Genomic DNA, 24,419 nt, shown 5'->3' with positions numbered 1-24,419 from the left:
GAAGATTAGTGAGTTCAGCTCTGGAGTATAATACAGGATGTAACTCAGGATCAGTACAGGATAAGTAATGTATGTACACAGTGACTGCACCAGCAGACTAGTGAGTGCAGCTCTGCAGTATAATACAGGATAAGTAATGTATGTACACAGTGACTGAACTGTGTATGAAGACCATTTCTATAGATGTTAATGTAATGACTTTAACCCCTTGTGTGCTCTAGCGGATCTATGTTTGTATGTGCAGGGGTCGCGGGTGGACAGCAGACACAGACATAACACACACTGCAGCTGTTGCGATTGAGATGCCAGATGTAACACAATACACAGGACCATTCTGAGCACTCGGTCTGGTGAGTGCGGCCCCGGCCCGGAGGGACGCTCATGGCGCGGTCTCGCTCGTGTCCTGGGCAGCGGCTCCAGCCATTGGCTGCCGTGTAGCTGTGTTTGGCAGCAGTGGGAAGAAGCGGGGGGCCGTGCCGATATTCCCGTGACTGCGCGCGGTCTGTAATAGTCTGGCCCGTGTTTCAGCTGATCAGTATGTGTGTGCTCCAGTGACTCCGGCCCATAGGTCACGCTGGGGTCTCCGGACCCCGCATCCAGGCAGAAAGTGAACGGAGAGGTGGCCATATTGTGACTGGCGGAGGAGTGAATGGAGACAGCGATTCATTCATCTGTTAATTTCCTGCCTGCCTGAAGTCACTCGGGGGATGGGGGGGGACCCCCGTTTTCACCTAGGTCCCTGAGGTGGGACCCCCATCTGTCAGATATAGTCAGACCTGTGCTATGCCTTAAAGGTGAGAGTCCCCCTTTAAAATACTTTTATATACAGTTCATCTTTGTATTTCTGTTAAGATCCCTGCTTGCTGTCAGTGATTGGGCACAGTTTTCTTTACATCCAGAGGCTGAAAACCCCGTCATGACCTAATAGTCCTCACAGCTGAGTATTTGCTACAGTTGCGTCGGGCCCTAGGAGAGGTGACTACATCGGCGCCTCTCTCCTGTCCTGATACATTGTTACATTTTACCTGCGTTGATACAATGTATCAGTCGGAGTGTTCCCCTCACAGAGGGTGGCAACCTCAGGTCAGGACGGGATCTCCTCTCCTCTATGCAAATTAGGCTGTTCCCATTCACTGACAACAAACACGTGAAAGACTTTTCTTTACATGGATTTAGGAGATGGGGAGGAGATTCCTTCTTGCCCCCTTTTGGGGTCCATTTTTGGGATTTTGCAGGCGCCAAAGATGTGAATCCGTACCTTTTCCATCCCTGCTCTCTTTGGCGCGCCCCCGCGTGCAGTCCTCTGCATTCTTCCTGCGGTATCTCAGACTGCTTAACCAGGGATTTGTGTTTATTTGGGACTGAAGTATGCGCGAAGAAGGAGTCGCCGGGTAGAAATGTGGGGTCACTCCTCATTCCAGCGGCGAGTGGACTGTTTAATATCTGATGGAACTCGCATTACTGAGCCCGTTACCATGGCAACACATTTCCCCTTCCATCGTAACAGGGCCGCACTGAATGCAAATCCGTTTGGCACGGGGCGCACGACTGTTTTTCCTTCCGCAAAAGAAGAAGAAAAAAAATTAAGCGGAATATCTGAGCGGCGAGGAGGCACAGAGAACCCGTCTATTTATTATTTAGAGGTCGGATTTCACACACAGCTGTCACCGCCGCCCGAACCGCCAGATGTGGTCGCAGAGCAATCCCCAAATATTATTATACAGACCGTAACCTAGGAGCAGAACTATCTACAGCCGTGTAATATTGTATACATTACTTATCCTGTATTATACTCCAGAGCCGCACTCACTATTCTGCTGGCGGAGTCACTGTGTACATACATTACATTACTTATCCTGTACTGACCCTGAGTTACATCCTGTATTATACTCCAGAGCTGCACTCACTATTCTGCTGGTGCAGTCACTGTGTACATACATTACATTACTTATCCTGTACTGATCCTGAGTTACATCCTGTATTATACTCCAGAGCTGCACTCAGTATTCTACTGGTGGAGTCACTGTGTACATACATTACATTACTTATCCTGTACTGATCCTGAGTTACATCCTGTATTATACTCCAGAGCTGCACTCACTATTCTGCTGGTGCAGTCACTGTGTACATACATTACATTACTTATCCTGTACTGACCCTGAGTTACATCCTGTATTATACTCCAGAGCTGCACTCACTATTCTGCTGGTGGAGTCACCGTGTACATACATTACTTATCCTGTACTGATCCTGCGTTACATCCTGTATTATACCCCAGAGCTGCACTCACTATTCTGCTGGTGCAGTCGCTGTGTACATACATTACATTACTTATCCTGTACTGATCTGAGTTACATCCTGTATTATACTCCAGAGCTGCACTCACTATTCTGCTGGTGCAGTCACTGTGTACATACATTACATTACTTATCCTGTACGGATCCTGAGTTACATCCTGTATTATACTCCAGAGCTGCACTCACTATTCTGCTGGTGCAGTCACTGTATATATACATTACATTACTTATCCTGTACTGATCTGAGTTACATACTGTATTATACTCCAGAGCTGCACTCACTCTTCTGCTGGTGCAGTCACTGTGTACATACAATACATTACTTATCCTGTACTGATCCTGAGTTACATCCTGTATTATACTCCAGAGCTGCACTCACTATTCTGCTGGTGCAGTCACTGTATATATACATTACATTACTTATCCTGTACTGATCTGAGTTACATCCTGTATTATACTCCAGAGCTGCACACACTATCTCACATGCTTCACAGCTGCAATCTGCCGGCATTCTTTGCTTGCTCTGTAATCTTGATCTCTACACGTTGTTACATCATTTTCTTCCCTTTTGAAACTGTGAATTTTGATATCTCTTTTTCATTAGACAGCTGTAAATTGAAACCACGTACTCTCTCTTGGACTGACGCCGCGTTTCTGAAGTTTACGTCCTGCTGTTTGAGGCTGATTCCCGCTCGCTCATTCAGCCGCTCGCTCATAAGTGCAGGATATGATTCCTGAACCATGTTTGAGGTTTTTTTTACAACTCCACTGACCGATCGGCAAAACTCCTGAGTCGGTGGGAATCGTAGGAACGGCGGGGAGAGAGTGGGACAGGAGACCGCGATAGCGAGCCTTAAAGGGAACCTGCACTGGATCTTATTGGGCTACTGCTTTTATGGGGGCGTGTCCCTTTTAAAAAAACATTTTAATGTTGACACATGAGATCCTTTATTTGGGAATCTCCTAAATAACAATTCCATAATATAATTCTGCGTGTGGAATGACAGGCTGCCATAAAACAGCGAGGGAATTGCCATGCATGTGGCTTCGGCTGACCCCGGCCGTCCTGCCCTTGGGGACGTTTGTGGCTTAGATCTGCAGATTTGCTGCTTTGCCGGCCGCCCACACCCCACAGCAGCTTCTACTTCCCTTCCTGTCAGTAACCTCGAGCGCACGCCGTATCGGCTCATCTCGGAGACCATTATCTGTATATAATAACCCCCCCTTCCCCGGAGGGGCGATCACAGCGACAACCTTCCCCTCATCATGTGATCTCTTCCGTGATCATGTGATCATATGATCTCAATCATGTGAATGTCATAAGGAAGACCAGGCGCCCTATAGAAATATCCTTTACCTTAAGTGCCTTTAACCCTTTCCACCTCCTGGGTCACCCCATCTATAACGCCCCCTCCAGGCTCCAAGACATTCTGCAGGTTTCTAATAAGCAAAGTGTTGCGCACTTTTGTCGAGATCTCTGCTTGCTGTCGGCGAGCGAAAACCCGTGCAGCTGGAGTTCTGCTACAATTGTATCCAGTCTAGACAATCTTCAGGCTGATGCATTTTTTTTGCCTGCGCTGATACACTGCACCAAAACGCATCAGCACTGCGGAAGGCTTTGTGCTGCGGATGTGTTGGATCCGATTGGAACAAACCCACAGCTGTGAGAGGCCTGTGTATGTGTGTGTGTGTGTGTGAGGGGGGGTCATCACTTTGTGAAGTCGTCTGCATTGTTTTCCTTCACTGACAGCAAGTAGAGATGTTGAACATTAGTTATTGAGCAATGGCATTACAGCAGTCACAAATTGCAGAAAAAAAGGAAGTTACTGAAAACTTGCAAATTGTTGTAAAATTATCAAATTGGTAAAAAGAAATCAAAATTTTGCAAAAAATGTGCATATTCCTGAACAAAAAATGGTAACAAAAAAAAATTAACAAATTTGCAAAAGTGTACAAATTGTTGAACAAAGACATTTTACAGATTTTACAAGATAAAAAAGTTGCAAAACTTGTAGATAATTTTGCAAAAATTTGCAAATTGCGCAAAAATGTCACTTTTTTTAATGCTGTATCTAAAAAGTAGATGTGGTTTACCGAGTCGGGGCGTGATTTGTGACTAGAAAACGGTGCAGGTTTGGGCGCACACCTAGGTCTCCTCATAGTGGCGGGTAAAGTTTATTTTCTGACTTGAAGTCCAAAATTGGCCGCGTTTTTCCTAGAGATGTGTGATTTTTAATAATTTTCAATCAGTGTGAATTGTAAGTGTTCGTAAATGTGCGCTAAAGTGGATTGGCGAGTCTAGAACGTCTATTTACGACAGCAATCACAGGACAACCCCCCTCCCCTTCCTGATTATGTTTCTGAATAGAATGCCGGCAGAGCAGTAAAGACTGACACAGCAGTAGAAATGGGAAGAATATACACAACTCTACATACATATGGTTCAGGGTCTGGATGGGTGGTCTCTCTCTGTAGTCACCCAGCACTGACACTGATACAGTGGACCAAAAAACGCTGTGCATGTGCTTTGAGTGTGTTTCTCATATCCGCTCCTTTCATATCCTCCTTTATCCCTCTGATCCTGTTCCTCTCAATAAATATACATCCCCAGAAGGAAATGAAGCGGGGGGGTGGTCTGGTCCTGCTGAATTCTGGTGGGCTCGGTGGCGTTTCGGTGAACAGTCGGGGGCATCCTGTTTCCTACCGTTTACCCTCAGGTGTCAGCGCCAGCTAAAAATAGCGAAATTATTACACCCCTCTCAGAGTAATCCGCTCCAGATGTTGTGATGTCCTCACAGCCTCACCCCCAAACTCTAGGGTGATCTGTAATTTACTCACTTAATAAAGGGAATGTGTGTCGTCCTTTAATTTTAGTTTACATTGTTTTGTTACTTTTTTTGTGTTTTTGCTGATACAGAGCTCCAAATCCCCAGCCAATTGACAGTTAGTTGATATAATTGTGGCTTCCTGCAGCCACCACTAGAGGGAGCTGGTGAGTTTTCTGCATACTGCATTATAATAGAGTTCAATGCATAAACAGTATGGCGTAAGCTTATTAGCTCCCCCTAGTGGTGGCAACAGGTAGTCAATGTTTAAAATGACTGAGGACAGATTAAAGGGTCTTTCTTTAGTGTAGAAACTCACTTTTTAATGAATTCTTGATTTATAGAGGGAGTACCCTTCTTAAGGGCCCCGTCCTCTTCGTGGTTTACCAGCCGCCTCTTAATTGGCGATGAGAGCCGGACCCCCACCAACCTGATTTTAGTGGACATCCGTTTTCTAGTGCTTTACAAAAAGCCTTTTTTTCCTACTCTGGAGGTGCATTCACAATTTCCAGGCTTCAGAGCTGTGATATCCCTGCTTGTTCAGTGTCTGCACAGGGCTTGCTCTGGTGATTTGCATTCTGGGAAGCGTCATCTATACAGCAGACACCGTGCAGTTATCTGATGTAGAAAAAGCGTACAGCCCGCCCTGCATTATAGGAGCTCGGCTAAGAAGTTGGGGGAGTGTCAGTCCACGAGCTTGCTGACAGTTTCCAGTGACATCCAGCAGAAATATGACTTTAGGGAAGTGTCTGTCCACGAGCTTGCTGACGGTTTCCAGTGACATCCAGCAGAAATATGACTTTAGGGGAGTGTCTGTCCACCAGCTTGCTGACGGTTTCCAGTGACATCCAGCAGAAATATGACTTTAGGGGAGTGTCAGTCCACGAGCTTGCTGACGGTTTCCAGTGACATCCAGCAGAAATATGACTTTAGGGGAGTGTCTGTCCACCAGCTTGCTGACGGTTTCCAGTGACAGCCAGCAGAAATATGACTTTAGGGGAGTGTCTGTCCACCAGCTTGCTGACGGTTTCCAGTGACATCCAGCAGAAATATGACTTTAGGGGAGTGTCTGTCCACGAGCTTGCTGACGGTTTCCAGTGACAGCCAGCAGAAATATGACTTTAGGGGAGTGTCTGTCCACCAGCTTGCTGACGGTTTCCAGTGACATCCAGCAGAAATATGACTTTAGGGGAGTGTCTGTCCACCAGCTTGCTGACGGTTTCCAGTGACATCCAGCAGAAATATGACTTTAGGGGAGTGTCTGTCCACCAGCTTGCTGACGGTTTCCAGTGACATCCAGCAGAAATATGACTTTAGGGGAGTGTCTGTCCACCAGCTTGCTGACGGTTTCCAGTGACATCCAGCAGAATTGTGAATTTATGTCTATATGTAAAATGACTGAGAGTTGGACATGCCCTTTAAGCACTTTTTTATTTATTTATTTTTTGTGTCGTTTTTGTTTGCGTCTCCGAACTTTTCCTTTGTTATCCCTCCGGTCGTCATAGAGGCGAATAAACTCTGCACAGTACAGTATAAGAGCAAATAACCTGTAGTATAAATGGAGGGGGGGGGGGGGGGCAGTCTTGTCCCTCTGATAAACCTTCCTGGTAATCACTGCTCGCCATTCCCCGTCTTGCTCCGGGGCACTGGGCTATCTTGGGTAAATGTTGACCGGTAATAGGCGCTGGCAGATAAGACGCCCGTCCCACGTAGACCGCGCCTCTCCGCTATCTGACCCCGTGACCTCAGTTCCCGATCCGGCTCCCGGGTGTTCAGGATCCTGGTGTTTCCCATACGTCTGGTGCATCATTAACCAGCGCTGGCCCCGTGTCACCCATCTCCACCGCGCTCTGCAGCTCGAATCTCCTGTTCTTGTGGTTTGTTACAGTGTATCAGTCTGGCATCCAGGCTTCAGGCTGGATACAGTGTAACAAACCCTCAGCTGCGAGAAGCATTAGGTCAGGATGGCTTTCAGCCTCCTCTAAGGGCAGTGTTTTAAGAGCCTCTAGAAGTATATTGTCACAGACCCCGGGCGCCCTGTAAATGTGCGGCGCCCGTCACTGTCCGTCCTCCTCCATGTTTTCTAACTGACATTATGATGTTTTCTGCTTCTTTTAGTTGGATATGCAAAAAATCAAGCGATCGGGCAGAGCCGTGGGCGCTACTTGTGCTTTTTGGATTCGGTGAGTACATTATCGATCTGTCCCTCTCTACAGTATATCTGTTGTCTGTCTACAGTGCCTTGAAAAAGTATTCACACCCCTGAACTTTTCCACATTTTTACATTACACCCACAAATTAAATGTATTTTACTGGGATTTTATGGACAAAAGTCCTACTATGTGTGAAGGGAGAAGAAACTGATACAAGGTTTTCAAAATGTTTTAGAAATAAAATTCTGGAAAGTGTGGCGTGCCTTTGTCTTCAGCCCCTGAGTCACTACTTTGTAGGACCACCTTTCGCTGCAAGTCTTTTGGGGGGATTCAGCTAGAATCTGAGATTTTTGCCCATTCTTCTCTGCAGAAGAGCTCACGCCCAGTCAGATTGGATGGAGAGCGTCTGTGAACAGCAATTTAAGTCTTCCCACAGAGTCTGAATGGGATTGAGGTCTGGACTGTGACTGGGCCAGTCTAACACATGAAGATGCTTTGATCTAAACCCTTCCATTGTAGCTCTGGCTGGATGTTTAGGGTCGTTGTCCTGCTGGAAGGTGAACCTCCGCCCCAGTCTCTACCAGGTTTTCCTCCAGGATTGCCTTGTATTCAGCTCCATCCATCTTCCCATCAACTCTGACCAGCTTCCCTGTCCCTGCTGAAGAAAAGCCTCCCACAGCACGATGCTGCCACCACCATGTTTCACAGTGGGGATGGTGTGTTCATGGGGATGGGCAGTGTTAGTTTTCCGCTACAAACAGTTTTACATTTAGGCCAAAAAGGCTTTGGTCTCATTTGACCAGAGAACCTTCTTCCACATATTTGCTGTGTCCTCTACATGGCTTGTGGCAAAGTACAAAAATGACTTTCTTCTTTCCAATCTTCCATAAACGCCAGAAGTGAGGCGTCTACGACTAATAGTTGTCCTGTGGATGGATTCTCCCACCTGAGCTGTGGATCTCTGCAGCTCCTTCAGAGTGACCATGGGCCTCTTGGCTGCTTCTCTAATTAGTGCTCTCCTTTCCGGGGATGACTGTTTAGGTGGACGGCCATGTCTTGGTAAGTTTGCAGTTGTGCCATACGCCTTCCATTTTCGGATGATGGATTGAACACTGCTCTCTGAGATGTTCAGGGCTTGGGATATTTTTTAAATAACCTAACCCTGGTTTACACTTCTCCACAACTTTATCCCTGACCTGTCTGGTGTGTTCCTTGGTTTTTATGATGCTGTTTGATCACTAATGTTCTCTAACATACCTGTACCCTTCACAGAAGAATACATTACACACAGACGGACTCTATTTACTGAGTTGGTCACTTCTGAAGGCCAGTAGGTCACACTGGATTTTACTTGGTGGTATCAGAGTACAGGGGGCTGAATACAAATGCACGCTGCACTTTCCAGATTTATATTTATTAAAAACGTTGAAACCCATGTATCATTTTCTTCTCACCTCACACATACTTGTGTTGGTCTATCACATAAAATCCCAATAAAAATACATTTAAGTTTGTCGGTGTAACATGAAACAAGTGTGGAAAAGTTCAAGGGGTGTGAATACTTTTTCATGCACTGTATATATCTATTATCTAAAATCTATCTAACTATAGAATATCTCTATCTATGTATTATTTATTATACTCACTTATACAGCGCTCTACAGACATTATCATCGCCTGCTGTCCCCAGTCGAGCTCACTATCAGTATGTCTTTGTAGTTTCTTTCTTTCTTTCTTTCTTTCTTTCTTTCTTTCTTTCTTTCTTTCTTTCTTTCTTTCTTTCTTTCTTCTTTCTTTCTTTCTTCTTTTTTCTTCTTTCTTTCTTTCTTTCTCTTTCTTTCTTTCTTTCTATCTCATATCTCTCTCTTTCTTCTATCTATCTATCTATCTCATTCTCTCTTTCTTCTTCTATCTATCTATCTATCTCATATCTCTCTCTTTCTTCTATCTATCTATCTATCTCATATCTCTCTCTTTCTTCTATCTATCTATCTATCTCATATCTCTCTCTTTCTTCTATCTATCTATCTATCTCATATCTCTCTCTTTCTTCTATCTATCTATCTCATATCTCTCTCTTTCTTCTATCTCTCTCTTCTTCTCTCTCTCTCTTTCTTCTATCTCTCTCTTTCTTCTATCTACTCTTCTCTCTCTTTCTCTATCTATCTCATATCTCTCTCTTTCTTCTATCTATCTCATATCTCTCTCTTTTCTTCTATCTATCTCATATCTCTCTCTCTTCTTCTATCTATCTCATATCTCTCTCTTTCTTCTATCTATCTCATATCTCTCTCTTTCTTCTATCTATCTCATATCTCTCTCTTTCTTCTATCTATCTCATATCTCTCTCTTTCTTCTATCTATCTCATATCTCTCTCTTTCTTCTATCTATCTCAAATCAAATCTGCTTTATTGGCAGGACTAAATACATTTTAGCATTGCCAAAGCAGGTGGGAAATAATTGGGTAGAGTTGGGGGAGGGGGACATATACAGGGTGGGGATATAGGAGTCCATGGTATATCAGGCTCCTCTCAGTCTATGGCAGGCAGTAATATATTGTGCTGCTATGGCCGCTGTGTTCTCCACTTCCCCCAGCAGTATGGAGAGTCTCTCTTCCTCCTCCATGAAAGTGAAGTCTTGGCAGAGATCAGACAGTCTCCTGAAGTGAGTCTCCCTCACTGCTGAGTATTTGGGGCACCGCAGCAGTAAATGAGCCTCATCCTTCACGGCCTCCTGGCTTTTTTTTACTCTCTATCACTGAAATCCTCTCTGTTATCTCCTGCAGTGTGTTCGATGTGTCTAATGGAAATCTTAGATTTTTTTTTTTTTTTTTCTTCTTCTTCTTCCATATCCTTTCGTTTTTTTGTGATTTCTTTTTGTTCTGGGCTTTGGTCCTCCCTCGAGATGGCTTTGTTAGGATCCTTGAAGTACTGGAGCCAGATGTTGCCGTTTTGGATGTGGAGGTTGGTGTTCTTGCTGGTTTTGTCCATGTGCTTCCATTGTTCCCAGAAGTTGTCCTGGAGAGCATCTTGGAGTTGGAGGAGCTTGGTTGAGATTTTGCCTTGCTTTTTCTTTCTGAGGATATTTTTCTATTGCCGTTGTAGGCTTCCCTCAGACTGGTGTTGTTTGGATCTTGGTGTTTCCTATTTGAGGCCATTCTTAGCGCCTTCCTTATATCTTTACACTCCCGGTCGAGCCAATTGTTGGGTTGTTGCTTTTTTTTTGGCCTTTTGTTGCATCTTTTGAGGTCAGACATTTCCGCCATGGTGTAAAGTATATTATTAAAGTCCCTTACCGCGAGATTTACTCCTTCTGAGTTCAGCTCATACACTGTACTATGGAAGTTATGGAGCATCTCCTGGATCTCTGCGCTGTTTATGGTCTCCATATACTTTGGGGCTGACATCTTGGACCATTTAAAAGATGGAGATAGGCTAAAGAGGCAGGTCTGCTGTGATGTTTGTGCCGGTGGTTTACTTGTGGATTTAATGTATAGGAGCAGTTGGTTGTGGTCTGACGGGTGTGTCTGTGGGGTGACTATGAAGCCAACATTTTTGGGGTCCATATCTGTGATGGCATAGTTGCGTACATGGACGTTTAGGGTATATCTACCAAGAGAGTCTCCCTTGGTGTGGCCATTGAGAATATGAAGTCCGAGGCTTCAACATAAGTTCAGCAATGTTCTGCCACTTTTATTTACTGTGCTGTCATAGCTGTTCCTCTCTGTGTGCACAGTCAGTGTCTTCTCCAAATATATAGACATTTCTGTCAGTTGTCAGGTAGTCTTTCTCCCTCCCTGTCCTTGCATTGAGGTCTCCAAAGATGAGAACATTGCCCAGGGCCTGGAAATGGGCGTCTTCCCTCTGTAGGATCTCAAAGCTTTCAGGATTGAAGTATGGAGACTCTGGTGGAGCTATGTATGCTGCACAGAGGTAGACGTCAGCCAGACAGGTGAGGATGGAGCGGGCTATCTATACCCAGATGTGGCTGTCTCCTCTCTTTACTGGTCTGATCTGCTCATGGAGCTCCTCTTTATACCAGACTAATATTCCTCCTGAGCTCCGGCCCAGCTTGACGTTTTTGTTTTTTAGAGCAGGGACAGAGATCTCCCTGTATCCGGTGGGCACCATGGATTTAGTCTCTGTTTTAGTCCACGTTTCTAGGAGGATCTGTATGTCAATGTTTTTTAGTCTTTGGGTAAAGTCTGGATTGTGTGTCTTACATCCGAAGGCTGAAGCGTTCAGGCCCTGAATGTTCCAGCTGCTGACAATAAGAGATGTCATTGTTTGTCCGTGTACCTTGTAATGAGCTGCCCTGTGTAGGACAAGTTGGATTATAGACTGGTGGCCATATTCTAGCAGTTTGGTCCATATCTGTCTATCTGTCTCTCTCGTATCTGTCTCTCTTGGACAGTCCAGTGTCTCCTGTTTCTGTGGGAAATCGGGGATAAAATGTGTTATTTCAGTGGGAAGTTGTGAAATACCGCGGTGAGTGTCTAGAAGTGTCGGTGTGCTCACAGTGCTGCTGGGCTGTGTCCGCGTCTTCTGGGTTGTGACGGCTCCTTTTTCTCTTGTTCTGGGGCCTGAAAGGGTCAAGTACGTAATCGGGAGCAGCTCTGGCGACCGCCACCGGAATGTGAGAGCTTCCATCCAGCCGTCAGCAGAGGGCACATAATACTCCCATAATCTCTGCTTGATGTCAGTGACTGGAAATTGTCTTATTTTTATCCAGTGGCCAAAACTTTCCTACAGATATGACACTTCTCATAGCTGGGGGTTTGTTACAATTGTATCCAATCTAGACAGTCTTCTGGGAGCTGAACATCCCTTCTGTTCTGCCACAATGTATGAAAGCAGCTAAAATGTTACTGTGTGGACTCCCAGCCTAGATTGGATACAGTTGTAACAAACCCTCAGCTGTGAGAAGTTTTGGCCATGTTAATAAATCTGGTGCAGGTCACGTCCGCTGTACTACTGAGTAATAGAAGCTATTGGGAATCCCGCTCGCTCTGGTTCCCTCTGCCACGCATTACACTCCATCTTCCCTACAGCCCTGGTTGTATATTGTTTTCCCATTGTCCCCCTCCAAGTCGAGCAGAACGCGGTCCGGCAGAGCACTGTGGCTCTGGGGCTGGCACTCCGCTCACGGCCCGGAAGCTGTTTGGTTTGGCAGCTCTTTTCCTCCTGAACGGTTTTCTCACATAGAAAGACATTTGTGCGGCCGCTGCTCGTGAAAGGGAAGATTGTCACCTCCTCCTCCTCATCGCCTGGTGGCACCCGAGGAACGACGCCCCCGCCTCCAGTGCCCCGGGCCGGAGAGATGAAGAGAACTGCCGCATAACTGTCCACATCTCTCTTCCTGCTCCCGGCACGGGGCGCACGGTTGTTGGTGTTGGCCGGCTGCGCTCTTTCATGGTGCCAGCGCCCGCAGGCGTTCTGTGCGCTTGTAAAATAGTAGATCCTCAACTTCTGTTTCCATCCTTCCTCCAACTGCGCTGCCCTTAATGTGTGCGTGCATGTAATATGTATGTATGTGCGTGTAGTGTGTGTGCATGAAATATATATATATCTGATATCTGTGCGTGCATGTAGTTAGTATGTGTGTGTGCATGAAATATATATCTGTGCGTGCATGTAATATGTATGTATGTGCGTGTAGTGTGTGCATGAAATATATATCTGTATGTGCGTGTAGTATGTGTGCATGAAATATATATCTGTATGTGCGTGTAGTGTGTGTGCATGAAATATACAGTACAGACCAAAAGTTTGGACACACCTTCTTATTCAAAGAGTTTTCTTTATTTTCATGACTATGTAAATTGTAGATTCACACTGAAGGCATCAAAGCTATGAATTAACACATGTGGAATTATATACATAACAAAAAAGTGTGAAACAACTGAAAATATGTCATATTCTAGGTTCTTCAAAGTAGCCACCTTTTGCTTTGATTACTGCTTTGCACACTCTTGGCATTCTCTTGATGAGCTTCAAGAGGTAGTCATCTCAAATGGTCTTCCAACAGTCTTGAAGGAGTTCCCAGAGATGCTTAGCACTTGTTGGCCCTTTTGCCTTCACTCTGCGGTCCAGCTCACCCCAAACCATCTCGATTGGGTTCAGGTCCGGTGACTGTGGAGGCCAGGTCATCTGGCGCAGCACCCCATCACTCTCTTTCATGGTCAAATAGCCCTTACACAGCCTGGAGGTGTGTTTGGGGTCATTGTCCTGTTGAAAAATAAATGATGGTCCAACTAAACGCAAACCGGATGGAATAGCATGCTGCTGCAAGATGCTGTGGTAGCCATGCTGGTTCAGTATGCCTTCAATTTTGAATAAATCCCCAACAGTGTCACCAGCAAAGCACCCCCACACCATCACACCTCCTCCTCCTCCATGCTTCACGGTGGGAACCAGGCATGTAGAGTCCATCCGTTCACCTTTTCTGCGTCGCACAAAGACACGGTGGTTGGAACCAAAGATCTCAAATTTGGACTCATCAGACCAAAGCACAGATTTCCACTGGTCTAATGTCCATTCCTTGTGTTCTTTAGCCCAAACAAGTCTCTTCTGCTTGTTGCCTGTCCTTAGCAGTGGTTTCCTAGCAGATATTCTACCATGAAGGCCTGATTCATAGTCTCCTCTTAACAGTTGTTCTAGAGATGTGTCTGCTGCTAGAACTCTGGGTGGCATTGACCTGGTCTCTAATCTGAGCTGCTGTTAACCTGCGATTTCTGAGGCTGGTGACTCGGATGAACTTATCCTCCGCAGCAGAGGTGACTCTTGGTCTTCCTTTCCTGGGGCGGTCCGCATGTGAGCCAGTTTCTTTGTAGTGCTTGATGGTTTTTGTGACTGCACTTGGGGACACTTTCAAAGTTTTCCCAATTTTTCGGAATGACTGACCTTCATTTCTTAAAGTAATGATGGCCACTCGTTTTTCTTGCCATAATACAAATTCTAACAGTCTATTCAGTAGGACTATCAGCTGTGTATCCACCTGACTTCTCCACAACGCAACTGATGGTCCCAACCCCATTTATAAGGCAGGAAATCCCACTTATTAAACCTGACAGGGCACACCTGTGAAGGGAAAACCATTTCAGGTGACTACCTCTTGAAGCTCATCAAGAGAATGCCAAGAGTGTGCAAAGCAGTAATCAAAGCAAAAGGTGGCTACTTTGAAGAACCTAGAATATGACATATTTTCAGTTGTTTCACACCTTTTTGTTATGTATATAATTCCACATGTGTTAATTCATAGTTTTGATGCCTTCAGTGTGAATCTACAATTTACATAGTCATGAAAATAAAGAAAACTCTTTGAATGAGAAGGTGTGTCCAAACTTTTGGTCTGTACTGTATATCTGTATGTGCGTGTAGTGTGTGTGCATGAAATATATATCTGTATGTGCGTGTAGTGTGTGTGCATGAAATATATATCTGTATGTGCGTGTAGTGTGTGTGCATGAAATATATATCTGTATGTGCGTGTAGTGTGTGTGCATGAAATATATATGTGTGTGCACGTAGTATGTGTGTGTGTATATGTCTAATTTGTGTATGTGTAATATATATGTATATGCATGTCGTGTGTGTGTGCATCGATGCATGTAATATATATTTGTGGTGTGTGTGTGTGTAATATGTTTGTGCATGTGTTGCATGTAATATGTCTGTACATGTGATGTGTGTGGTGAGGTGGCCTGGCTCTGCTAAGCCGCTTGCTCTGTAAAGCAGATCTTGAGCTGCACACATAGGCAGAACTGGAAGTCTGATGTAGTAGAGTTGAAAGGCTGATGTAGCAGAGTTACTGGAGGCTGGTGTAGAAGAGTGGACACAGTAAAGTACAGGAGACTGTGTACTAGCATAACTGATGTAGCAGCGCAAAGGACACAGGTGTAGCAGAGCTGATGTACCAGAGTACTGGACACCTGTGTGGTGATGTAGCTGAGTACAGGAGTCTAGTGTAGCAGAGCACTGAAGACTGGTATAGCAGAGCTGATGCAGTGGAGGTGAAATGAGTGCATAAAAAGCACTGTGTGACCCATGTTGTGGGTTGCCAGTAACCAGCCTAAATGATCGGGCAGCACCCCGCTGCCTGGATCGGGTTTATATAACTCAGGGGGATGATGTCATCACTGTGTGCTGGTTCACAACCCAACAGAGACAGAGCTGTAGTGGACACGTCGCCAATATATAGCTTTATCCACTCCTGGGAAAGCTGGGTGACCAAGACTGTTGCTTTTCTCCCAGACAGGCCGCCATGTATCTCTTCCCGTGTTAGTGTCCCTAGCCGTGCAGTCACTGACAGATCAGATTGGGGGTCAAGCCGAGTGACCGCTGCAGTCTATAGGTCACCTCCAGCATCTTCCACGCTGCTGCAGAATTCAGGACTGGGTCGTGAGACAAGACGAGATGAGTAAAGTTCCTGCTCGCAGCCAAGTGTGAATGGTCATGAAAAGGAGGAGGAGGACGAGTTACTGCATACCGCGTCTGGAATTTGCGGAACATCTCAGTCGCTTTGTAAATCATTATCTTTACTTCTCCTTTACCCGCACTCACTTGTAAGACGTCTTCTTCTCCAGTCAGGACCGGAGCTGGCCGCCAGTTAAAGGGAAGCACTCCGCTGACAGCTTTGAACTTGAACCAGCAGGAGTACTTTGCTGTTCTGCATGGCAGTGTCCAGAATTGCCTCAGAAGATGCTTCATTTTGCCAAAAATCCACTTCAATCATATGCAAATGAGCAGTTAGGAGTCCAGGAGGCGGAGCTGTTGCGAGCAGTGGTCAGGCTTTCCGCTCCCAGCTCCTGTCTGGTCAGTCTTGATTGATGTCCCTTAGGACAGAGAATGTCTTCGAGATTTCCCTAGAATGCTTTGGTGCGCTGTTGCGTGCTATTGTATGGGGCTCATGTGGTCTGCAAGAAAAAATCAGTGTGCTGTCTGTATTTTGCGGAACGGAACAGCCGGCCCCTAATAGAACAGTTCTATCCTTGTCCGTAATGCGGATAATAATAGGACATGTTTTATTTTTTTTGTGGAACAAAAGAGTGAGGCATGGTTTAATTGCTTAGTCTAGGGCACATGCGCAGTGACCCAGGGTGTACTCGTCCGGTCTAAGGCACATGCGCAGTGAACAAGGGTGTGCTTGCCTTGGCTTTTGCCTTGTTCTGTAAACCAGACAAGTACACCCTGCTTCACTGTGCATGCTCCGAGAAAAAAGAGGGATGTCAAGCAGATCCGATGGGGCAGGATTTGCACGTGGCAGACATGACTGCTGTTTCTCCATGTCTCCGCCTCCTTGGCTCATTTGCATGTGCCACGAGCAGTGATTTCTACTATGGTTTCTTGGTGAAATTAGGCTTCTGCAGAGGCCATAGAGGACACCATCAGGCAGTGGTGGTATGGGGCGAAGGGAAATAGCCAGCTGACAGGTCACATGACTGTCAGCAGGGCGGAGCTAAACCGCTGTCTGTTTCTAAGGGCAACCAGCAAACCTTTTAGGTTCTCTTTGGATGTGACTGGAGAAGAGCATGATAAATTACTTAAAATCTGTGGAAGCTGAAGAAAGGGAAGGATTGACAGAATTACTAAACTTTTTATGCAGAAAAGAAGCGATGAGAGGTTTGGGAGCTTTGTTGAGCGTGTCATCCTCTTCACGTGGGAGTAACTGAGGGTCATAGTCATATGCCATATTCCCTGACAACTGGTGGTGGCCGCGGCCGTCACTGGGAAGCACATGCCGACACTGCAGCTCTAGAGTCACAGGCCGGTCAGTGTCCTCCGTACCGGCCCTTTAAATGGGACTGTGGAGAGCCTGGCTGTTTATTGCAGACTTGTGTCCAGGCTGGGCAGGAAGTTTTCATCAGGTTTTTTTTTATGTTTGGCAGCCGACAATGGAATTTGACTTTTCTTTTTTTTTTTTTTTTTGCTTTAATTTTCATTTGGTTTTGCTGCTGTGTTGCAATCAGATGGTCATCCTCCGGAGTTCACTGAGTGTAGATGTGATGATAGTGGGAACGTCCCGTGAGGACAATCCAGTCCTCATCAGTGTTTGCTGTTCTGTATGGCAGGACGCATTGAAGTGGATGTAGCAGAGTTAGATTTGACTCTTTTGGGGGGGTCTGGGTGGCTTTAGACATTGTTACCTGCCGCCTCATCCTGGTCCCTGCTCCCTCTCCTTCTTGTCCCTAGCCCCCCTCTGCCTTATCGTTGTGTTGCCCCTGCCCCCCACCATGTCCCAGTCCCTGGCACACCTCGTCCCATGCTCTGCCTTTTCAGCTGCTTCATCCTAGGCTCTTGCCCCCCAAACTTGCCAACCTCATCCTGGCCCCTGCCCCTCCTCTTCTCATCCTAGTCCCTGGGCCCCCGCTCCTCATCCCGGTCCCTTGTGCCCACTCCTCATTACGGTCCCTGGCTGCCTACCACGTCCCGGCTCTGGTCCCTGCTGCTTTGTCCCAGGCTGTAGCCCCTTCCCCATTCTTATATTCGTTGCACCTGAGAGTCCAAATCCTAAGAAGAAGCTGGTTCTTCACCTGAGTGATCGGCCTCTGGTTTTCTTGAACACATGACCATTGTGCTGTAATTATACTCACAGCCATTATTCAATATTGAAACTTGTTAACATCAAACGGTGGAAGAACAATGCTTTTCTTTGCTCCGGGTCAATGTGCCGCCCCTCCCCCGGAATCCTTCTATATTATTTGGCTCCTGAAAGATCTGTAAACCACATTTCAGACTGGCATCAGAGGGACTGCCTGTTAGGAGGTTTTCATAAAAATCTGGCTTCTTCTCATTCGTGATTCTCAGTTCAAGCACAATGGGGCACATAGCATTCATGTTTTCTTTGGCAATGTTGAAATTGTTTTTTAATTATACTTTTGTTGTTGACATCATCAGTAATAATGTGATAACTCATTAATGTAATTCACTGTGAAAATAACTACTATAATACTGCTCCTATGTGCAAGAATATAACTACTATAATACTGCTCCTATGTACAAGAATATAACTGCTATAATACTGTCTCCTATGTACAAGAATATAACTACTATAATACTGCTCCCTATGTACAAGAATGTAACTACTATAATACTGCTCCTATGTATAAGAATATAACTACTATAATACTGCTCCTATGTACAAGAATATAACTACTATAATACTGCTCCTATGTACAAGAATGTAACTACTATAAGGCTACTTTCACACTTGCAGCAGAGGATTCCGGCAGGCAGTTCCCGCCGGAACTGCCTGCCGGATCCAGCAATCCTGACACAAACTGATGACATTTGAAATACCGGATCTGTCTCTCCAGTGTCATCCGGAAAAATGGATCCGGTATTAATTTTTTGGGAATTTTTAAAGGTCTGTGCATGTGCAGACCGGAATGCCGGTTCCGTTTTGCCAGAACACTTAATGCCGGATCTAATACACTTCATTTTAAATTTATCCGGAATCGGCATTCCGGCAAGTGTTCAGTATTTTTGTCCGAAGAGAAAACTGCAGCATGCTGCGGTATTTTCTCAATCCAAAAAACGTAAGAGGGACTGAACTGATGAATCCTGTACGGATTGCTCTCCATTCAGAATGCATTAGGAGAAAACTGAGTTTTTTTTTTTCCGGTATAGAGCCCCTAGGACGGAACTCAATACAGCGAAACAAAAAAGTACTGTAATACTGCTTCTATGTACAAGAATATAAATTCTATATAAGAAATGTGTAGTGTTTTATTTTGGCCATATGGCATTGCCTTTACTGTGAAATAAGTGATAGCCGATTCCCGGAGTTAGGCAGTTACGTCTTGGAGTGGTTAGACAATAGTTGGATTTGTTTGGTGAGGCGACTGTTGAGCTCCTATCTCAGCCTTGAGAGTTATCCCATTAGAAGCTGCAGTGACCCAGACCGTGCGATAGACGGAGAGTAGCCGTTTGTTCGTTCACATTCCCCTTTATCAACAGCCTTGAAAACACTAATTGGCCGCTGTTTCCTGGATGTTCTCCTGTCTGTTCTCAGCATGGCTGCACAACCACCTTTTACATAGGAAGGTCAGTGGGGAGCAGCCCCCGCTCCTCTGGGTCCGTGTTTGCGTCATACCCCACCAGTCTAGTCTTGTGGGAGCTGCCATTGATAGGCAACAGTCATTTGACATGATATCCTCCGTACAGGAAAAAGTAACCCTGGCGTTATTTCTAGGTGACCCCCACTCATCACACGCTTTAGGTGCAGGATGGACAACCTTGTAGGACACTGATGATGATATATTCATTTCATATTTATGGTTTTTGTCACACGCTGCATTGTTAGAAGCCACCATTTCCAAAACATCTAGATCAGATTCTGCAGTGTTTCATTTGGGGGTGTTGTAGCCGCTGATGACCCAGTCTTGACCTTGTGACTCTTGGCGGTCTTGTGGGAACCTTTTAATGTAAAGTGCTTTTGCTGGGTCTTCATAGTCCCTGGTAAATCAGTGTTAACTGTTTCATCTTTATTGGTTGAGTAATGGCCTTGTAATGTTTAGTGTGCCAGTGCGGGTGGCAGGTTTGTAGTCATTCATTGGTCAGTGTTGACCTTGGTGGTTTAGTAGGAACTTTTATCCATAGTGATCCAATGTGGAATGGTCTTTGAAGTCATTAGTCATTAAATATTATGCTTGCCTCCCTTGACGGTACATTTTGTAAACTTGTAATCGATAGTATTACGTTGTTGGTTTTGTCCCTGGTGGCTGAGTGGTATCCCGTATGTTCTCAGATGGTCAGCCATGGGTCTTGTACCTTTAGTGTTCCACTTGGGGTCTGGGGCCTTGTAGATTGTAGTCATTCATTATGAGTTTTGTGTTTTCCCAGGTATTCCATTGCTAGTCTTGCAATATGTGTTCTACTGTGGGGCTGGAGCCTTGTACTGGTGGCTCATTATGAGTCTTGTAATCCCTGGTCGTCTAGTGAGGACCAGTTTTCGGTTGTGCGCTGGGGAATAGAAATTCTGTGGGTTCAATATAGGTCTTTTAATCCTTGGTGGTCCAGTGGGTCCTTGTTTTCCCAGGTATTTCAGTGGTAGCCATGCACTCTGTATTGTTCTATTAGGGGGCTGCGTCCTTGTTAATTTTAGTGGTTCAGTATGAACTTTATAATGCCAGTTGGTCCAGTGAGGGTCCTGTAATTTGCAGTTTTCACTTGGGAAGTGGGCCTCTCCAGAGTAGTGATCCAGTTGACGATGGGCCTTGTGGTCCCGGGAGGTGCTCCAGTGGTAGGCTTTTAATCTGTATTTTTTGGGGGGAGCTGGGGCTTTGTTGGTTCTGTACAAACTATGTAATCCCAGGTGGTCTTGTGAGGGGTTTGTAGTCTGTGGTGTTCCAGTTGGGAGCCAGACATGGCTAGTTTCTTGTGGTTGCTGGTCTTGTAAACAGTAGTGATTTATTTGAGGGGGGACCTTATAGTCCCTTCTGGTGGTTCATAGGTGATTTTCATGGTTAGGTAAGGTCCTTTTGAATTCCTTGAGGTCCATTGTCTGCTTATCCCTTGTGTGCTAGAGTTGCAGCCAAATAATCTTTTATTCTAAGCCATATAAATATTACTGTATACAGTACATGTATGTACCTAACGCGATTAGCCTTGAAGGACAGTTGGGTGACTAGATAGTACCCTATGTGTTGTATAGGGGATTGGATGATGAATTCCCTGGTGTCATATAAAGCTCTGGTCCCTATACCAATTTTTTTTTTTTTTTTTTACTAATTAAGTTAGATTACCACGGAAAGCCCCAGTCAGGACGTAAGGTACATGAATCATACTCCCTTGAGAAGTTTTGCTGGATCATACTCCAGAACTTCCCACCCAAGGACAGCTGCATAAAACCTCATGGAATAAGTCAAGGTCATGCGTAATCTTCTTTCATTCCAAGTGAGAGGTTCCTCCCAAGGGTTCTTAGATGTCTTTCTGTGTAATTGTTGGTACAATATAAAATGAAACTTGTATATCTTGAAGAGTGCCAGTCACCTGGGCTAGTATAGAATTGGTGATTCCATTAGGGACCAGCAACAATTTTGTTGAAGGTAAAGTTGACTATGAGGGTTTGTCCTGTAGACCGATTGTGATTGATGACTAAAGGTGGAATTTGGACACGTAGCGGCAGCTATGTTCACTCTTTCGGGAGGTAGGTTCACGGTTCTTTGTGACCATACAAATTGGGTACTGGTGCTGAATCCTATGTCTGGCCGTTAGATGAAAGTGTGGAGCAGATACAATTCCAGATCCTTCACAGTTCTGTGGGGGGGTCAATGTTTGAGCAGTCTCATGATTTCCCAGGGGGACCTCAAGGTTAAACCTGACTGATAAATAGGTTTAACATGGCCAGAAAGGTGCTCTCTGCAGCAAGGGCTTTGCTAACTCTTTCCTGCTCAGCCACTGGTCTATGAATCTTGGTGAACTTACATATTTGGCCCCAGTTACAAATCAAGTCTGGGGTTCTCTAATGAGAATGTGGAGGGGATGACTAATTTACAATTCCAATCAGCTCCCATGGCTTTGAGGGGTTTAATGTTTGAGGAGTCTCAAGGTTCCCCCATAGAGCACAGTTGGAGCTCTGGTTTATAACTGACTGTTAAAGAAGACTGCTTGACATGGCTGGACTGGTGCACATTACAGCAAGGGATTCACTTACTCTTTTTCCTCCTTTGCCTGGTTTCCTGTCTGCAGCAAGATCACTTTTTTTCCCCAGCCATTGGTCTATGGGTCCTTGTGACCATATAGTTCCAAACCTAGTTCATGATCCTTCAATGTTAGCGTGGAGCATCTTTACAATCATCTTTCAGCAACCATGGCTGTAAGTGCTTTAATATTTAAGGAGTCTCAAGACATTCCCATACAGGACAGGTGGACCTCTAGTTTATACATGGCTGGTAAGTGAGGCCTCCAGACCTGGGCAGAAAGGTGCTCTCTGTTTCTTTCTACCTCTGCCTGGTGTCTGTAGGTCTTTGTGGCAATTATTTGGCTCAAGTTCCAAATCCAATCTGTGGGCCTTAGTTGAGATTGTGGAGCAAATTACTTGTTTATAAATCCAGTCAGTTTACAGGGCTGAGAGGATTAATGGTTGAGGAGTCAAGATTTCCCTGTAGAGTACAGGTGGACCTCTAGTTCATACCCAACCTGGCAGGACAGGTGCTCTCTGCAGCAGAGGTTTTGCTTAAAAGGGTCTTTTTTGAGATTTTTATACTGATGACTCATCCTCAGGTCATCAGTATGAAAATCTCAGAAAACCTCTTTAAATCTTTCTTCCTCTACCTGGTTTCCTGTTTGTAGTAATATCACTTTTTATTTCAACCATCGGTCTGTAGGTCTTTTGTGACCATAATTTTGCTTAGTTATAAATCTAGTCTGAGGACTTCTGAGGAACTCCTCACAGAGGGCAGATGGTCCTCCTCTTTACTGGTAAATGAGGCCTCCTGATCTGGGTGGACAGGTGGTCTCTGCATCAAGGGCTTTGTTTCTTTCCACCTCTGCCTGGTATTCTATTTGCAGTAATATCACTTTTTTTCTTCAATCATCAGTCCGTGGGTCTTTGTGATCATCATTTGGCCCTACTTCCAAATCCAGTCTGTGGACCTTAGATGAAAGTGTGGAGCAAATGACTTGTTTACAGTTCCAGTCTGCTCCCGATGCTCCAGGGGTTAGTGGTTGAGGAATTTTAAGGCCTCCCCATAGGGGACAGGTGGGCATCCTGCTTTGGTAATTGAGGCTCCCTGACCTGGCCAGACAGGTGCTCTCTGCAGTGTGGGATTTGTCTAACTCTTTCCTCCTCTGCTTGGTGTCCTCCTTGCAATAATATCACATTGTCCTTGGAAAGCCATGACTCTGTTCTTCTAAAATTCCCTCTCCTTATGGGTGTCGGGCTGCACAGTCAAATTCCTATCTTTTATATCGGTGATGCCCAGCCTATGGCCTGCCAGCTGTTGCAAAACTACAATTCCCAGCATGCCTGCACAGCCTACAGCTTATAGGGCATGCTGGGAGTTGTAGTTTTACAACAGCTGGAGGGCCGCAGGTTGAGCACCCCTTGTTCTATATCCTCCTCCTTCTCCTCTCGCTTTCTAAAACTCAACATGGATAAAACAGAATTTATCATCCTTCCCCCATCTTGCTCAACCCACCCAACAGACCTATCTATCACGATCAATGGCTGCACACTCTCCCTGGTCAACCAAGTCCGCTGCCTTGGAGTGACCTGTGATTCTGCCCCGTCCGTCCAACCGCACATCCAAGCCCTTTCCACCACCTGCCGCCTCCAACTCAAAAATACCTCTCGCATCCACGCATTCCTCAACCAGGAGTTTGCAACAATGCTTGTACATGCCCTTATCATCTCCCGCCTAGACTACTGCAACATTCTTCTCTGTGGCCTTCCATCTAGCACTCTCGCACCCCTCCAATCTGTCCTTAAAGGGTTTCTACCACTTGCATATCACATATTTGGTGTTCAGACACTAGCGATCCTCTCTTACAGCACGCCCATCTCTTACTGTATTCGATCCTCCCCCTGCTTCAGCCTTCAGAAATCCCGCGCCTGCGCCGTTCGTTGCGGCATTCGGCGCAGGCGCAGTCAATGTCTGACCGCTCCGTGCTCAGACATTTCCACTGCGCCTGCGCCGATGACGTCATCGGCGCAGGCGCAATGGAAATGTCTGAGCGGGGAGCGGTCAGACATTGACTGCGCCTGCGCCGAATGCCTCCGAATGCCGCAACGAACGGCGCAGGCGCGGGATTTCTGAAGGCTGAAGCAGGGGGAGGATCGAATACAGTAAGAGATGGGCGTGCTGGAGCGAGGCGCTGGGCGGCAAACTGCAAGGTAGACGGAGCCTCTAGGTGCTGGAAAAACGCCTGCATAGCACCTAGAGGCTCATTTGCATAAAGATATAAGTGCTTTTTTTGAGGTATCGGCCGAACGGATTAATGTAATAATTAGCTTGTAAGCAAGAACAGACACTAGCGGATCGCTAGTGTCTGAACACCAAATATGTGATATGCAAGTGGTAGAAACCCTTTAACTCCTTGTTGCCCGACTAATCCACCTCCCCCTCCCCCCGTTACTCCTCTGCCTAGCGCTATGGAATGAATGGCGCTTTAATAATAATGTTGGAATTTGACTGATGGAA

The 24,419-nt window shown here is 45.7% G+C and overlaps 1 protein-coding gene across 2 annotated transcripts in view; it reads left to right on the top strand.

Annotated features, from left to right (window-relative positions):
• B3GNTL1 (UDP-GlcNAc:betaGal beta-1,3-N-acetylglucosaminyltransferase like 1) overlaps positions 1–24,419 on the top strand; it is a 178,363-nt gene that overhangs the window by 14,855 nt on the left and 139,089 nt on the right. For both annotated transcript variants that reach the window (XM_044296481.1, XM_044296482.1), the window contains exon 5: positions 7,241–7,305. In XM_044296481.1, the coding sequence (XP_044152416.1) occupies positions 7,241–7,305 (65 nt within the window). The remainder of the gene's footprint in view (positions 1–7,240; positions 7,306–24,419) is intronic.

This window comes from Bufo gargarizans, chromosome 6, assembly GCF_014858855.1.
Source record: "Bufo gargarizans isolate SCDJY-AF-19 chromosome 6, ASM1485885v1, whole genome shotgun sequence".
Classification (NCBI taxonomy): Eukaryota; Metazoa; Chordata; class Amphibia; order Anura; family Bufonidae; genus Bufo; species Bufo gargarizans.
Note: the sequence above shows the minus strand (reverse complement) of the source record. Positions and strands in the feature narration are given on the sequence as shown.